The sequence below is a fragment of the Gymnoscopelus microlampas genome (genome assembly GCF_963454915.1).
Source record: "Gymnoscopelus microlampas genome assembly, chromosome: 10".
NCBI classification, from domain to species: domain Eukaryota; kingdom Metazoa; phylum Chordata; class Actinopteri; order Myctophiformes; family Myctophidae; genus Gymnoscopelus; species Gymnoscopelus microlampas.
The window spans coordinates 38,830,515-38,847,772 of NC_139947.1; the positions used below are offsets into that span (position 1 = coordinate 38,830,515).

Here is a 17,258-nt window from a genome sequence, read left to right on the forward strand (position 1 = left end):
TTAACATTTGAAACTAAATAAAAGCAGTGACTTTCCATCAGGTAGAGGGGGGCTCAGCTATGGAACAGCTATATTGAGATCTCATCACAGTCTACTTCACTAAATCATTTCAAATATAAGCTTGAAACCCATTTGATGAATCCAATTTAACAATTCACATAGTCTTCCACTCTAACACCCACACACACTTGCACATACACCCTTTTTCTACAAATCTTTCTTTTTTTCTTCTTTCATTCATACTGTGTATCCATGTTGTATTTATGTTGCCAAATAATTAATGTTTGCTTTTTATTTTTCTGATTATTTTCCCATTACTATTGTATTTTTGATGAGGTGAGATTTATAACTTTATAACTGCATGGGGAAAAACTCACCTGCGCAACCCAATATTATTCTGTTGTTACAAATTTGCTGTTTTTAAATGTGCAAATAAACAATAAATAAGTGTTCACTAGCAAAGACCACACCATCAAATAGAGAATCGATTGGGTTGTATTTTTTGAATGAAAATTGGAAACAGAGGAATGCATTGGTTACGTGTATGTGTGGTGCCACTGTGGAAGGAAGAGAAAGTTAGAAGGTTGTTGGGCTGAGGGGGAGGGGCGCCTTAGTGGGAAAGGCGTGGTCGGGGGCCCGAGGGGTGAGAAGGGGTGGAGGGACGGATGGGCGTAGGGCGAGTTAAGGGGCGAGGGGTTGAAGGGAGGAGGGGCATGAGAGGTTGGAGGGGCGGATGTAGGGAGTGCGGAGGGAAGGTGGGTGCGGAGGGGGGGTAGGGAAGAGGGGTGAGGGATGGTGTGAGGTGGAGGTGATGGGATGGCGGCGGGATGACGTGGTTGGGGGGCGAGTAAGTTAGTGAGTGAAGGGGCGGAGGGGAGGGATGAGTGGTGATATGAGGGGCCTGATGAAGGTGGTAGGGAGGAGGACGAGCGGGGATGAAGGGAGGTAGGGAGGAGGGATGGAGAGGAGCGGGGGGCCGGGCTGTCTGGGGCAAGGACCCCAAATTATCATAGTACAAAATCTCAGTTCCCCAATAGTTAATATTCTGCTATTGGTTATTGTATTATGCTGGGAACACAGCCAAAACATAAGAATAAAGATAGAAACCTCTTCATCTTACTAGCATCCTCTGCCTGCGCCTTTACTAAACTGTGGACAATTCAACACTGGTGTAACTGGTGGTCGATAAACTCTCACTGAGATTTTATTGTGTTACTTATTAAAAATACAGTACTGTACAGTATATGGATGGACAAAATAATCCTCAAGAAAGTTTTAATTTCTGTTCAACGAACAGTTTTGTCATACCAGCTTTGTTTAAAATATCTTTTGAATGTTTTTCTTTCATTTCCAGTGATACTTAAAACATATATATCCTACTATAAATGTGTGAAATTTATGTCTGTGTGTATGCCTGTAGTTCACGTATCTCCAACGGTTACTCTGACAACAGGTACATTTCCAACTAGCATTGTTCCCGCTTGCAACGGCCTCCAGTCTAGTAATATAAAAACTGAAAACCTCTTCTTCTGCAGCTCATGTAAATGCATTTATTTTTCTTTAAAATATACACTCAAGACAGAGGATAGCTAAATCATTTGTTTAGTTACAGAAAGATCATATTTACACAGGTGCATTTGATTGTACAACAGAATATTAATCAGATTTATATATATTACCAACGAGAAAAACACAATTTCCTCTCGTCTCCCATCACAAACATGCTTTGTTAGAGCCAAAAGGTGCTCTCAAAACCCCAAAATCTGTGCCGAGACAAATCTGTGCCGAGATTCCTTGTCACCAAGGGGTCCCATCGGCTAATTAAAACATATAGTTGCTCTTGTCACATTGGAAACTTACGAGTATAGCATTGGGCTGTAGATATGCAGAACAATGGCTCCCTGAAACCCATCATAGACTTCTACTACTAAATCCAAGGATAAAGTGTTTGAAAGACAGAATTCAAATGCAACCCCAAATTTGTTTGCACACCAATAAGCAAATAGCCTTTTATAATTAGTAATGACAACAGAAAAGACAGTTGCTGAAGAACACAGACGGTTTAGGGCATTTCAAACGCACACTGCTGTGATAGCTTTATAACTCACTTCTATGAACATTGCTTAAGCTGACTTCAACAAGGAAAGCTGGGCCTTTCATAGCAGCTAAAAACAAGCATCACCATTTCAATCAAGGTTAATGCCCAGGCTCTGTCTACTGTAAGGGGCTGTGGATCAGCTGGATATCCAGAGCCTTTTTGAAAGGAGTCCGGCATTTAACATAGTCTTGTTTTGTCTTGGAAACCAGACATACATTGCAATTATTGTGGTAGATTTCTTCATGCAAGCCAAGGATACACCATAAAGAAGCTGGTGACCTATTTTCAGTTCCAACAGAGATTAGGAAATGTCACTTTAGTTTAAATCCACAAATGGTACTGTCGGTAGGACAGAGCCTAGAACAGAGGCCAATGGGCTGTGTTTTAGGAGTTCTGAGTCTGGGGGATTTAAGCTCAAGTAGAAATTGTCCAGTATCAGGCGTTACTGATGTCACGCCTGATACTGTTGTCAGATGAAAAACCAACACCTACCTCCCGAAAACATTTAAATTCAATATTCAATTCAAGTATAAGATAGGAGTTTTTTGACCCAACAACAAATTATACCACACTGCGACCAAAACACTCACTGTGCCAAAACATTCATATTGCCAAGCCATTAGCATATGCACACACGTACTAGTACTAAATTCTAGTACATGTACTGAGATCTAGTACTACTAAGCTCTCCATGAGAGCGAATGGCTTTTGGTTTGTAAATGCAATGCTAAGTCCAGGTTATCTTGTATCTATATGCTATCAGATACCTGATCAGAACCTTATCAGAGTGCTTGGAGCATTACATACTCAAATTTGCTAATCGTGTTTTTCCAATTTGGGAAGGGGGGTGGGGGGTATACAATAGTGTCTCTCCCATTGCAGGTGTTCCACAAGTATTTTCTGTGGCAGTGTCAGGTCTGTCTGTTAATGGCCGTCTTCTTCAGTTGTATCATGTTCAGTGTTTCTGTACTGAGGTAAATCATGGACAATGTTGCTCAGCGTTTTCAGTGGCTGCCTTAAGCCTGATTAATTTTTGTTGTTGTATGATAGTGTCACTCGCCAAAAATAGCCAATCGCTGTACACTGGGTCTGTGATGGGTCTTTTAAATAGCACTTTAACAAGTGCAAGGGCTGGGGCCATTATGCTTAAATACAGGCAAATCAGGAACTAATTGAGCATAAACACGGTGACCATTTAAAATGCCTTCATGCATTTGTCCTGCATCTATCCAGGAGGCAATTATTTCTGCTTGTCATAGAGGAGATTCAAAGAAGCATATTTAAAAAACAAATGGCAACAAAATGTATATCAACTTCGCTTCACTGACAGTTGAACCCCACACACACACAAGAGACGTTCTTAAAAACACAATGGACCCGAAGTGCAGCACTAGCTCAGGAGACATGCAGTAAAAACTGGGACTTTTATAATGGCTTTAAACTTTTAATTAATTCAAGGACCACACTGCGTGTATTATGCATTGTGTGGTTATATATTGTACTGCTGTTATCTCTGAGCACCAAAACAAATTCCAAATCAACTGTAAAGTTGTTTTGACAATAAATTATTTAATCTTGAAAAATGGCATCAATACATTTCATTGTCTATTAAAAAGTTACTGTGCTTAACAGACTAAATGAGTCAATGTTGGCAAAACTTCTCTGCACAGTTAAGAAGTCATGGACATTTGAATTTAGTTTGTAAATCAATCTTTTGTCAAGGACCATTTTCAACTAGACTTTTCAAATTAATCTGCACTTTAAAATGCACTTACAATACAATGGTAATATTATATTGACCAAAAACAAAAAGACAAAATGTTGTGTGTAGGATTCTCAAGAAAGTTTCATGTCTCTACAAGTTGGTTTTCATATTGTACTGAAATGAACAGAATCCATAGCAGTATGCTATGAAAAATGGTCGACAGTATGTCAACTATACCGTGAGTTGTAGTCAATGGGCTAATCATGCCACGCAACTGGTATGGCCATTTAAACATATTAACCCCGGCATTACTATTTATTTGGGGCAAATGTTCAAACATTTTCACAAGTTTTCTTTTATTTAAAAAATGTTCAGAAATACCGAATATAACAGATCTACAAGCACCGCAACGTGTTGTGACCTTGTAGGTCGGCTATTTTATTGATTTGTTGTACGATTAAGTATATAGGGTTAAAGTGGTTCATAAATTAATTTTAAAAGTCATATTATATTTCAATTATGTTTTGAGTGGAAACAGAGCCGATCTCAAACCTTGTCAGTGACCCACTCACATATATTCATAACCAGAACTCACTTATGAGCATGGGAAACATGGATTAGTTATCACTTAAAACTTTTGAGGAGTGAAATCAAAAGCATTTGAGGCTTTTCAAATGTCCACTGCTGTTTTTCCCCCTTCCAATTTTTCCCCATTTCTCCCAGTTTAGTCATTATGCCAGTTTCCGATTCTTCCCCACAAACGTAGTCTCGTCACTGCTGACCCCTACTGGTTGGTCTGCATGGTACTAGGGATGGTACTGAAACCACATGCCTCCTCCGATTCAACTGCCAGTGAGGAGGTTCAGCAGGAGGACGTAGCACGTGCGGCAGAACACCCTATTCCTCACAGTTCAACACCCCTATTGGCAGGCGCTGTGACCAAGCTGTAGTTGTCTCTAGTGCAGCGACAAAGATTGCCCTCGCATTCGGCTTCCCTGCGACAAAAATGCCCAATTGCGTTCATTGAACGCCTGGCCAAGCCGATGCCTACACTTACATAAAACAGCTGCACAGTAAAATCCTGAGTGTTCAATTAGTCCCTTTTGAGTGGTGGATGTTTGGTCTGGATGTTTTTGTCCCACACAGGAGACGCAGGTTCAAATATCAGGTGTTACACGGATTGCAGCTTTAAAACTGAGGATTTTACTGCGTTACTGCTGTACCTTTAAAAACAGACAGGGAGGAGAGAGACGTGACCTTTTTAAAAACATGAGTGTTGGTGGTGTTAGCCTTAATGTCAGACCATCAGGATTAGTAGCGGAGTGTCCATGAGTCAGGTCTCAAGACTTTGGCATTATGGACAGCTCCCAGGAGTGAACCTGTACGAGTGTGAAACAAGTTTGCTGAGGAGTATGCTGAAATACAGAATGTAAGCTGACATACAGAGTGGTTCTCAGCAAGCCTCTCCTGAGATAAATCAAAGATAAACAAAACTAAAAATACAGATGAACATTGTGGATCACATGGAGTTAAAAACTAACATACTTAAACCACATTTCCTCTTCCACTTCATACAGCCCTCCACATAGGCAAAGAGGGAGAAATATCTCCCCTGTGTGGGCAGCAGGGGTTAGTGCAATCTGAACCAAGCTGGCTGGACGGAGAATAGCGTACAGTCAGTTAGCAGTCTCCTTAGGCTGTAAACAGGGGGAAACAGGGCACCCTCTACTCTTTTTTCTTTTACCCCAACTCTGTGTATGTGTGTGTGTATGTGTGTGTGTGTGTGTGTGATTGTGTGTGTGTGTGTGTGTGTGTGTGTGTGTGTGTGTGTGTGTGTGTGTGTGTGTGTGTGTGTGTGTGTGTGTGTGTGTGTGTGTGTGTGTGTGTGTGTGTGTGTGTGTGCATCGTTGTACCCATTGTCACTGCCCTTTGTGTTTAGGACACTTGAACAAGTGTCTCCCAAAAGTTGCGTCTGAGCACATACATTAGAGCACATATTATGTTTTTTTTTTAAGACAATCCGCAGCAACAAATCAAGTGCTCCTCTTATAAGATTAACAACATAAGTATAGTCATCTTCAACGGCTATTGGTTGGATGTGGGGACGAGGGCACAATGAGTGCCAATCATCCAACAGTGTGATTAGTAGCAGTGATTCCAGAGGTCAATAGTCAGCAGTGAAGCGTCTGAATTGGTTGCTATCCAATGTGCGCTTAGTATCTTGTCACCAGGAGGCCATTGAAGAGGTGGAGTTATTTGCGGCCTCCAGGGTGTGCTTTATTGTTGTTCTCAATGTTGTCAGTGTGTGCTACCTCAGGAAGGGGTGGGGGGGTACACTCAGGATGCGCTTGATGTTGAATCTTTGCAGCTGGGATGTGTACAAGCTCCAGCTGGGTTCATGGTAGGAGGAGAGGGGTTACTTGCAGATGGCTTCCAGGGCATCCAGGGTGCGTTTGATATCTCGTATCTGTGCAGCCAGGGTGTGTATTGGCTGCATGGAGCGATCCAGCTCCTCACAGCGAGCCATTAGTGTGTACATTCCCTACAGAGACAAGAGGATGGTGAAGAAACAGAGACATGATGACAGAGCAAATTAGAGTTCTCAACGGGCCTGAGAATTAAGGCGTGGCCTTAACTGGGACATAACTGGGCCGGCCCGAACAATTACCATAATGTTAGGCCAGAAAACATGAAGAAAAAAAACGAAATAAATAAACTGAGGCTTGGCCCTGTCCCACTAATTAGCATACATTTTCGGCCCGGCCCGAAAACGTCGGGTTGGTTCGTTTCGGGCAGAATTTGAGAACTCTACAGCAAATACACCTGTAAATGTGAACTAGTGATGTGAAGGTCACCTTAGTTATTTGCAAATTGCTATTTCAGAACTTTTTAATGATTTTATCATTCATTCATTTAATAATTAGCTATTGTGTGAAGCACTTTGGGCTGTATTTTTGTATGAAAGGTTCTATACAAATATTTAGTTTGTGGTCCTCTTTGCTTCTATAGTAAAATATAGGCGTGGGCACACACACTCACACACACACACACACACACACAACACACACACACACACACACACACGCTGACCTTTATGCTCATGTCCACAGCCTCTCCCAGACCATCTACTGAGTCTCTATAGGTCTGAATGTAGCCCACACTGAGAGCCGTCATCTGGAAGAACACAGACAAACACAATAAGGGTGAGACGCGTCCGTGTATTTGTGAGTGCTTGTGAGGTATTCAGTGTGTGTGTACTGTGCAGAATGTGTGTTTGTGAGAAGTGCATGTTCATTCTAACATACATTTTGGATGGTTCCGTTGAGACTACGCATCATCATCTCCACGCTGTGTGCAACTTCCTGGGTGTGTCTCTCGAGGTCTAACAGGACGGCGGGGTCGATGGGCGGGATGTCCGCTGGTCGCCGTGCCGATCCCCGGCTCCGATGGATGGGGCCTGAGCAGTCCGCTGGACACACACACACAGTAATATAGAAAAATTGTAGACACATTGAAAAAGGCACAGAGGGTGTAACAGAAATACAGACACATGCACATACACAAACACAAGCACAAAAGAGAGGGATTAAAATAAAGTAGTATTTTTCCAAAATGGCCATATAGTATTATGGTAATAAAGTGCTCAGATGAGCACCATTTCTGCTTCCCTGCTCTAAATACAGACCCTGAGTCATCCTTCCTAGCGTAATCTATGCGGAGCCAGCAGACAGGGGACAGGGACAGTGCTGCTGCTTATTGCAGAAGCCTGCAATAACCACTTAAAATAACATTATTTATGTTTGGGGGTGAGAATAAAAACAACAACTATTTAACAATAGTTTTTGCCAACAATGCAGTGGGGAAATCATTTATATAAACTGCAGTAAATAAAAAATATACAGCATCTGTACTGTATTGCAATACAGACTCCCTTGAACTCGCTATGGCGAAAGTACGTCACACTACATTGTGCAAGAAGAGAATAGAAGAGTAAGGAGACGGGCGACCCGATGGCCGAGTGGTTGGGCGCATACCACATGAGCGCAAAAGGTCTTCTTAGGTGTCTCCGGTTCGACTCCTGGAGGGTTAGACTATTTGCTATGTAATTCCCCTGCTCTCTTTCCACCCATCCTGTCTCTCTCTTACTGTCACTATCGAAATACAACACATTGAACCTTGAGAAATGGCAAAAAAATGGAAAAGGGAAGAAGAAGAGTGGGGAGACAACCTCCAACCACTGCATATGTGCTCGTTATATTGAAGAAAAAAAGTTCCAGATTGCAGCTTAAAGAGGTTTTAAACTCTCCAATATGAACATTATAGCAATGTGCTAAGCTAGCCAATTCTCTACTTGCTGGTCAATAAATGCTATTACAGCTGACAGTGGATAGATTGCAGAGTTTCTGTCTCGGATCCATTTCTGTGAGTCTAATCGACTACAATCCAGGAGCTACATTCATCACATTTCCACATTAAGGACAAGCAATAATGATAAACCTACTTTGTGTCGTGCTTTTTTCAAAAGTTATGACATGAAGTTTTTCAAAGTGTGGAAAGTTAAAACTAAAAGTCAATGTACCAAAACAACTAAGTGAGTAACATAGCTAGAGTAAAGGCTAATTCATGTAAATTCAATCAAATATTAGCAATGTGGAGGAAGGGGGGCTCCCAAAGACAATGGTTAGGGTGCAGATCATATAATTAGAATACGTGTGGTCTGGGTCCTGGTTAGGAGGACCTATGTTGATATGACCATAAAAAACATATATCAAACAATCAACCCCACAGAAATAAAGCGTCTCCCCCTGTACTCACAGTCACTACAGTCCAGGCTAGGTTTGGAGCTCATCTTAATCTTCAGTTCCAGGTTCTTGGCGACGAAGTGGGTCAGATCTCCATCATGGCTAACTGTACCCTCCAGCTCTAGAGCCGAGGAGATCGTAGCCCTGCGGCCCTCCGACTGACCCCCTCTGCCTCCTCCCCGGGACCCCAAACCACCTGTTTGCATTCAAAATGTTAAAACAAAACAAAAAGTTTGCTAAATTATGTGCTTACACCCCAGAATCCGTAATGGAACCTGTGAGTCAGGTATCGAATGGCAACAATACATGTACAAATAAGGCTTGGGCAATGTCCAAAATGTTATTTCGATGCAGTCTGCGATGTTTTGGCAGGAACTCAATGTCATTGTTAGTGGGGTGTATTATCAAATATTGGCCCAAGCCTAGTACAATTTCATATATATTATCATTCGGACGTTCATCATTGCCAAAGATTATCCAACCATACCCATAGTAGCACATACCCATAGATTTATTTATTCACCATGACAATGAGAAAATAGTATTTCATCAACACTTTCATTCAATAAATAGATTAACATTTCTGTAAACATTGAACAAAAAAACAAACAAAGAAAACAGTGTGGGGGAGTTGGCTGAGAACACAAGGGCTGCTGGCAGGCTTTGCCGTTCCTTGTTGGTACACAGCGGCACAGCCTTCAACCATTGAAGGTCACCATTTACTGCTCTGTGTTGTGGTTCCTTTGCGCCCAAACTCAAGTGTCTCCTCTCAGCCATGGATTCTGCCACAGCATCCAAAATAGTGTTGTCAGCCAATTTGATTGTTTAACATGTTGAGTTACTTCCACAGCAAGGTTGCTCACGGCGACAGTTCAGCATGCGTTGGCACTTTAACTTGTGCTGATTGGTCAGCTAGCTGTATCAGCCCTAGGGCTTTTCACCGTCGGTTGGATAACCTCGGGCAACGACGAATGCCCAGGCAATAATTTGTGTATCACATATCCATAGTGTTATTTAGTCACAAAGACGATAGAATAGCGTTTAATCAATGCAGCAACCATGTTGGCTACGTTTGATATGCTGAGTTCTTTCCGCAGCATCAGCAAGGTCTCTCAGGATGACTTTTTGGTGGGTTGTGGTACTTTATCTTGCATTGATGGTCATCTACTGCCGTATCAAGCCGATAACAGCTGATAACAGTTATCAGCCCAAGGGCTGATATCAGTTATCACCATCTTTGTCCTTTTATCATGCCCCTCACAGAGGGCACATAAAAGCTGGGTATATGACATACCTCCACAGGCTTGGCTGATCTCATCCAGGCTCTTGCTGTCCTGCATGCCCCGGACGATGCGGTCTCTCTCAGGTACATTGCGGACGCGGACCTGGGCCATGACATGGGGAGGACAGGCAATGTTGTCTGCCGGGAGGAGACCAGGAGGGGGAGAGGAAGCGCAGCTGGTGCTGGGACAAGGGGCCGAGGAGGAGTAGTGAGATGAGGGCTAAAGAGGAGAAGAGAGGGAGAAGAGGTTAGTAATTGCTTCTAAATCACTGCAGTGTCCCTCAGACAAATAAAGGCATAAGGCCTACATCCTAAACACACTAATAGGCCATAAAATGATCCAGTGTACAGTCCACCAGGGTTCACGTTCAAATTTCTTATTTGCTCAATGCTCAGTCAAGGAAGTGGATTGGATTTCAAAAATCCCCAATTGTATTTTTATTTTGAAGGACAATGCTGTCAATTGGAATACTTATTTACACGTTTTTAAATAGATACAATTGTTTTAATTCAAACAAAAACTGGTCTCACCTCATCCTCTGGGCTTCCTGCATCATGTTGCTTCCATCTCTGTTTCTCTCTCTTCTCGTCATCTTCCTCATCTTGTTTCTCCTTCTCTCCGTCTCCATCCATCTCTTCTCTGGTGCTAACCTCTACAGTCTCTGTGTCTGTCTGCTGTCTGTCTGCACTGACAGGGTCTGCTCGTGGAGGCAAGACTTTGGATTCTGTGTGCTGGGGTGAGTCCCCACGTGGAGCTGCGCCCGGGGACTCACCAGAACGAGTGGCCTCTGGGGGAATCTCTGTGTCTTTGGGGCCTATTTCTGTGCCTCCAGTGCACGTGGCTGTGGGAAGTCTGGGAACGGAGGGGTCAAGCGCATGTGGTGAAGGTAATAACGTTGTGTGTGGTTGAGCGTCCAAATCGCGAGTCATGGAACTGTCTATTTCTGAATCTAAGCATCCCTCCCCGTCACAAACTCTTGTCTCCACATCCACGTGGTTCTCAGTCTCTCCCTGGGATCCGTCCTCTGATCCCTGTCCAGGACAGTGCACTCTGCTCCCTCCATATTTAAATGAGCCTGGGACATGGGTGTGTGGGCCATTCTCACTACAGGGTTCTGAAGAAATAGCTGTCAAGACCCCATAGGCTGCTTCCGGCACCTCTGTGCCTATCACAGGGGAGAGACTCATCCCTCCACCTGCTACAGGGAGCACTGGAGAAGAATGTCATTGATCAACAACAATAACAAATACTTAAAACTTTAATAAAACGTGTGTATAATTGTATGAACGAACAATCACCCAAGCCAAATCGTATGTGTTATTCTACTTTGATTATAATTCTTTACTTACACAGCACTTACACAGAGTGCTTTAATTAGGATTAAAGCACTCATTTTTACTTGTTGTATGCCTTCTTGTCACCTACTTTGATAAATGCTAGTTTTACTATGCAGATACGATGGTTACGTTTTTACATACAGTATGTTTTGTATTTGGAAAACAATGTAGTGCTTCAAAGAAACTAGGATACCAGGCTGGTATCCTAGTTTCTTTGAAGCACTACATTGTTTTCTTTACACTGTATGTATGTGACCATTTAACCCGTTGACAAGTGTTCATGCCATTTACTCTGATCTCGCACTTGTACGTTTCTCTGGATAAGAGTGTCTGCAAAAGGCCTAAATTCTAAACTACAGTGGTGGAATTTAACTACACATTATTTTGAATATATAATAATTACTTATGTAGTAGGCATAATTTTCTCATTGTCTGTACTAGCAATAGTAAAGTGTTTGACACTCTTCTGCCGTATACCCAATTCTGATCATTTTCAAGGTCAGTAAAGGTAATTGCAGTGTTTCAAACCAAAAGATTGCCTTATTCTTCTGATCTTGGTTTGACTCTGCCTTGGTCTCGGTCTCGACTTTGTCTCGTTTTAAGCCTAATTTATACTGTGTGACAACCCCTGAAAGACAGATTGTTCAGCTCACGGATGTCTTTTGGAATTGGGACACACATCTTGAAATTTCGAGCGGCTCACACCGTGTTATTAATGTCTCACAGAGTTTTCTAAATACCCAGAGCTATGAGCCATGACTTGTCTCACACAGTATTTAGGTTTTAGGTGGTTCTTGAATACAGAACTATGCACTATTGTATTGATGGAAATTGCAAATGCCTTCATTTGCAAAGGTGCTTTTCTTTTCAGAACAGGAATGGCTACTCAATGACAAAGGTGAACTATACTGAAACATTTTAACATCTGTTACCATAGATTTGTGTCCTGTTTTCAGCAATAATCTGATCTCTACAAACCTCTGCTAACAAGTCTTCATCAGATTAGGAATTATTCAATGGAACCATTCAGGATAAGCCGAAACAGGGAACCAAAGGGTCCATAGGGTATGCAACACATGATTAATACAGTTTTCATTATCAGGTTACAGTGATGTAACGGGCCTATCCTTGCTTCGTCTCTTCAGCACAGAAGGCATGTCATGCACACACTTTACAATTTCCATTTGTAAAACACTGAAACTGCTCCAGTTTGAAGAGTTACAAGTCAATAGAATAGAAATCACCCATAACCACTTAAACCCCAGCATCCGTACTGTGGGGAAAGCTTTCGCAGAAAATAGCAGATCGACAAGGCCACAAAGCAAGCAAGAAAACAGAATAGACACTAGTATTGAGCTCTGAGGGACTCCGGTTACCCATATGGGGTTTAAGTGGTTAATTCCTCATGTTGTCAGGCAGAAGGCATGTCATTTCCTTGATGAATGAGTTGCTCAATGATGAATCTATTACTGCTCTGAATAACAGCCATGTTATTTCCTGGACGACTGTCATTATGACATGACAGATGTACCAACAGTAACAGCTACAGGGTCTGTCTCTTAGCTGCAGCTACAGCTAGAACAGCAATCATCCATATTAGCCAAACACTAACTGTTCACAATACAGACGTTTAAACAGCTGTCAAATGATCATAAAACAGATATATGGATATAGCTTCGTACTAACGAGAAAAGGGAAGTTGAATTACTCCTGTCATTAGGGGTGATTTATACTTAGTTGGGCGTCGGTGTCGCGCGCCCGAATATAGCAGATCTATAAGCTCACAACGCGTTCGCACTTCAACATGTTGTGAGCTTGGACATCAGCTATTCTCGGTGCGCGACACCCGAGCGAAACTAAGTATAAGCTTCTTTAGTCGCTACTAGCTATATCAACACCATTCCATAGCCTAGAGGGATGTTCGCACTGATTGGCAGATGCTTTAAAATAGCGACCTCCAAGATATTAAATAAATGCAGTGGTGGAAAAAGTACTCAAATTGCATTACTAAAGTTAAAGTATCAATACTGCAATGTAGAAATACTGTTACAAGTAAAAGTCCGGAATTCAACATTTACTTGAGTAAAAGTACAAAAGTATTGGTATAAAAAGGTACTTTAAGTACCAAAAGTAGAAAGTACTCATTATGGAGAAGGTAAGATTTCACACGTTTTTAATGTAAAATATGTATACAAATCTTTTGAAAATAGCAGATCTACAAGCTCGATGCAACACATTGTGAGCTTGTAGATCGGCTATTTTCAAATGGCCAACATGTATAGGGCTGCCTGAAGTGGTATAGTATGTTTTATAATAATCCATTTTTGTAATAATTATTTTTCAAATAATTGTAGTGGAGTAAATAAAAAAATAGTAAGTAAACGTATTGGAAATTGGAAATACTCAAGTAGAGTTCAAATACCTCAAAATTGGACTTAAGTACAGCACTTGAGTAAATGTACTTAGTTACTTTCCACCACTGCAACCAAATAGCCAATCACAACGCGTAAATCCGGTGGTTCCTCCGGACTATGGGATCTATGTTGATTTGATGTTAGCGTAAAACAAGTTAGCTGCCCAGGCCTCGAAATACAAAGGTTTTTTACAGTTTGCTTCCATTTTGTATGACAATATTACACAAAATGACAATTATCATGGTGAGATTTATGCTACCCTTTGTCCGTGCATTGCAATAGTGACAGATATGGTCATGTTTCATGTAATAAAGAAAATACTCACCAGCACAGTTTATCTATCCTGGAAATAATGGCAACAACCTGGTCCGTTCTGAAAATCTTTCCCCGGAAATAGCTCTTTAGACAGTAGTTCCACTTGGCAAATCCAACCATTTGAATATAATATAACCTGAATATGTTTTATTAAAAGAACACACTAACCTAACATATTTTTAATTAGCATGTTGTGAATTATAGCTTGCACTGAAACACGTATATCTTTGGATCAAGACTATCATTGATTTTGATATTTGCATATCTACGATAGTCTTGGCTATAGCACCCCCCAGTGCGTTCTGCACTTTCACCAGTAAATCTCGTATTTCTCCAAACATCTACAAATGCAGAATATAAGGTGCTTACCCGGTTGCCCCAAATATTAAGTCACGCTTCGTAGTCTTTGTGCAATGTATTAGTCCATATGTTTCAATAAATATGTGTTTTAATCCCGTCTGTGGCCGAACGCCATCCCCTCCCCTCGTTAACTTCCTCTTTACATTGAGTGTAATTCCGGCTTTCACCGGGTGCGCCCGGAAAAATACAGGGAACGTCCGACAGAATAGCTCTATGCTCCTGTAGTTCTCTCTCTTCCCTTCAGAGGGCGACAAACACCGTCTCCCGCACACTTCTCCTGCCCTCGGTTTGATACTTGAACAGTGTTTTCCTGTGCTGACCTGACATGACCCACACAACTCTCACATGATGACCCACACATTCACAACAGTCTCTCACGCAATGAGCGTCAGACACACGGAAATGAAGCGCTTCACACGCACTCACGCCACATCCTATTTATTCTCACGCTGTCAAACCATGCGTCAACTCTGGTAACAGGAACAGTGGGCACTTGGTATTTATTTCTGGGCACCTTTTTAGTATGTATTTATTTTGTATTTTATATTACATTTATTTTATAAACGAGGGGATACATACATTTTGGTCTCATATTATCATTTTTAATTACATTTAAGGTCCAATATTTCTACAAATGCTACAAATTGCAACAAAACCTGTGACACCAGTCATTTCGGGGATACACACGTATAATATATATAGGAGCTGCAACACTTTTTGGCAACTAGGTGGAAAGGTGCATTTTGGCCCTTTTAAATGTATTTTGAACAGGTGCATTGCTGTGTGGGCTCACTGGGCTGTAGGCTACTCTTTAAAACACAACCATCATGAATAAAATAATATAGCATATAAATAGTCAGAAGAACTTGAAGATGACATGAAGATGTAAGATTGAATAAGACTCTCCAATGGTCAGCTGACCTGCTGTATTTTGTGCATGGAAGACTGGAACCACACCCTCTCCAGTTCTATGTGACCATGAATTTAGAATCTAATCCAACACCTGAAAATGATCCATATTCAAGTGGTGAAGAATGGGGTTCTTTGAACTAACTATGGCGTGACTGTACAGTACATCATACTGCATGCCTACACCAAGGGGCTATACACAACTACGTAACTAAGTTACACACAATCATCTTCTTGTCTTTGTCAGGCTTACAGTACCAGAATGCCTGCAGGGCTGTGCCGCGGCTAAAATGAGGTAACCCATCAGACAAAAAGCAATTTGTTTCACTATTATTGTCTCAAAATAAATAGACATGTTTACAATACAAAGCAAAGCTCGATTTTATGATGTGTTTATTTATCTGACACTTAAATCACTGATTTGCATCAATTTAATCTGAAAAAGTGGGTCATGCAGCAAGGCTCTGACGCCACAGTTGATGCAAAATATCTTGTGTGAAACTGGTTTAGCCTAGAGAACACATGAGGATACAACTAGAAGAAGGTAACACGCACATCCAATACCAAACAAGGCAGGTGCTAATTAAGCAGTACAGTAAAAAAAAACTGCTCGCACATTGCTGGGCTCCGGTTTAGAACTGATTTATTATACAGAACACACACACACACACACACACACACACACACACACACACACACACACACACACACACACACACACACACACACACACACACACACAGTGTGTGCATGCACGTAGTATCGGCTATGTTTATTTGAGCCCAACTAAATCATCTCTATTGGCAACAAGTTACATAAACAATTCACATAAGTTTGGCTTTGGGGCAGAACATAATAAGACTTAATGAGCTTCCCTGGTGACATCACAATTATCTCAGTCTCATTTCTGAGCTTCTCCATGAAAACAGCTCATTAGAAAGATGGGGTGTGATTATCTCATCCAGTCCCATTCCAAACCACAACGAGGTTCAGGTGTGTAGTAGGGGGGTGTTGGCAGTTGAGATTAACAGCTGTGTCTGTTTCAATCGGGGGGAATCAGTCGGTAGTACTCCTTTCCTCTTTGATTAGCTTGAAAAGCTTGTTGGAAATGGTTTGCACTTGTGGCTGCCATGCCTGGTCCCTGGGGATCCCTGGTGCTGCTGGTCTTTTATGCAACCGCGGGAAGCTACACTGTAGTTGCATTCCCCTGGCATCCTTCTGGTTGTGTGAGGACAAGTGAGACATGGGATCCCAAGTGTGTGTAATGAACTACCTAGTACCTGGTACCAGTAGAAGTTGTCCCCAATTTAAACACTTAAGCCCTATTCTATGGTTCAACATAAGACAGTGTCACACACTAAAACGTTCGCCTATAATGAGACATGCCCAAAACAGAGACACCAGGGTTTAGTGGTTAGTAGGAACCACTGATTGATGGTGAACTGACTAGATGTGTGATTTTAAATAAATGATCAAGCCTCAGTTTACCCTTTCACTAACGACTGCTCTAAATGGCTTCATGTGTTCTGAATATAACAATAGTTCATTGTGTATCATTTGGTCCAATGCAAGCTCAGCCAGTGCAGGTTAGAGTACGTTGTAGTACAATAGGGGGTAAGCGTTGTTTTTCGTTTTTAGCTTGAAGAGCTTGTTGGGAATTGGAATTGATGATAAAGTGACTGGAAGGATATAATTATATGAATTAATGACTAAGACTCATTTGACCCTGTTTGATTGGAAGCCAGGCCAGTGTCTGTGGCTCCCTGAGCCTTTGAGTGTGGTTAGAAATGACAAACTCTGCATGAGAGGAAGAGAGTTGACAGGGATTAAAAACCACACCATCAACCACTTGAAAAAAGAGCTGGTCTGGATCCATATCCACCGATAAATCATGGCTACCCAACCACCCCTCCGCTTCCCTCTCTCTTTTCCTCTCTCTTTCATTCTCTCTCCTCCACTTTCCCTCCCTCTCTCCCACCGGCCCCTTTCCTCCCTCTCTTCCTTTCTCTCACCCCCTGATGCCCTCGCGGCGGGG

The 17,258-nt window shown here is 41.9% G+C and overlaps 2 protein-coding genes across 3 annotated transcripts in view; both read right to left on the reverse strand.

Annotated features, from left to right (window-relative positions):
• Positions 1 to 17,258, reverse strand: part of sema3h (sema domain, immunoglobulin domain (Ig), short basic domain, secreted, (semaphorin) 3H) — a 128,534-nt gene that overhangs the window by 39,546 nt on the left and 71,730 nt on the right. The window lies entirely within an intron of this gene.
• Positions 1,560 to 14,010, reverse strand: borcs6 (BLOC-1 related complex subunit 6). 2 transcript variants are annotated; one of them, XM_084069907.1, is made up of 7 exons: positions 13,965 to 14,010; positions 10,419 to 11,098; positions 9,900 to 10,107; positions 8,619 to 8,801; positions 7,109 to 7,272; positions 6,894 to 6,977; positions 1,560 to 6,345 (listed from the first exon to the last, which is right to left on the reverse strand). In XM_084069907.1, exons 2-7 carry the CDS (start codon positions 11,073 to 11,075, stop codon positions 6,220 to 6,222), a joined length of 1,422 nt encoding a protein of 473 aa, XP_083926033.1. In that variant the 5' UTR covers positions 11,076 to 11,098; positions 13,965 to 14,010; the 3' UTR covers positions 1,560 to 6,219. The 2 variants fall into 2 exon arrangements, with proteins under 2 accessions (XP_083926033.1, XP_083926034.1); XM_084069908.1 differs by lacking the exon at positions 13,965 to 14,010 and having other exon boundaries at positions 10,419 to 11,370.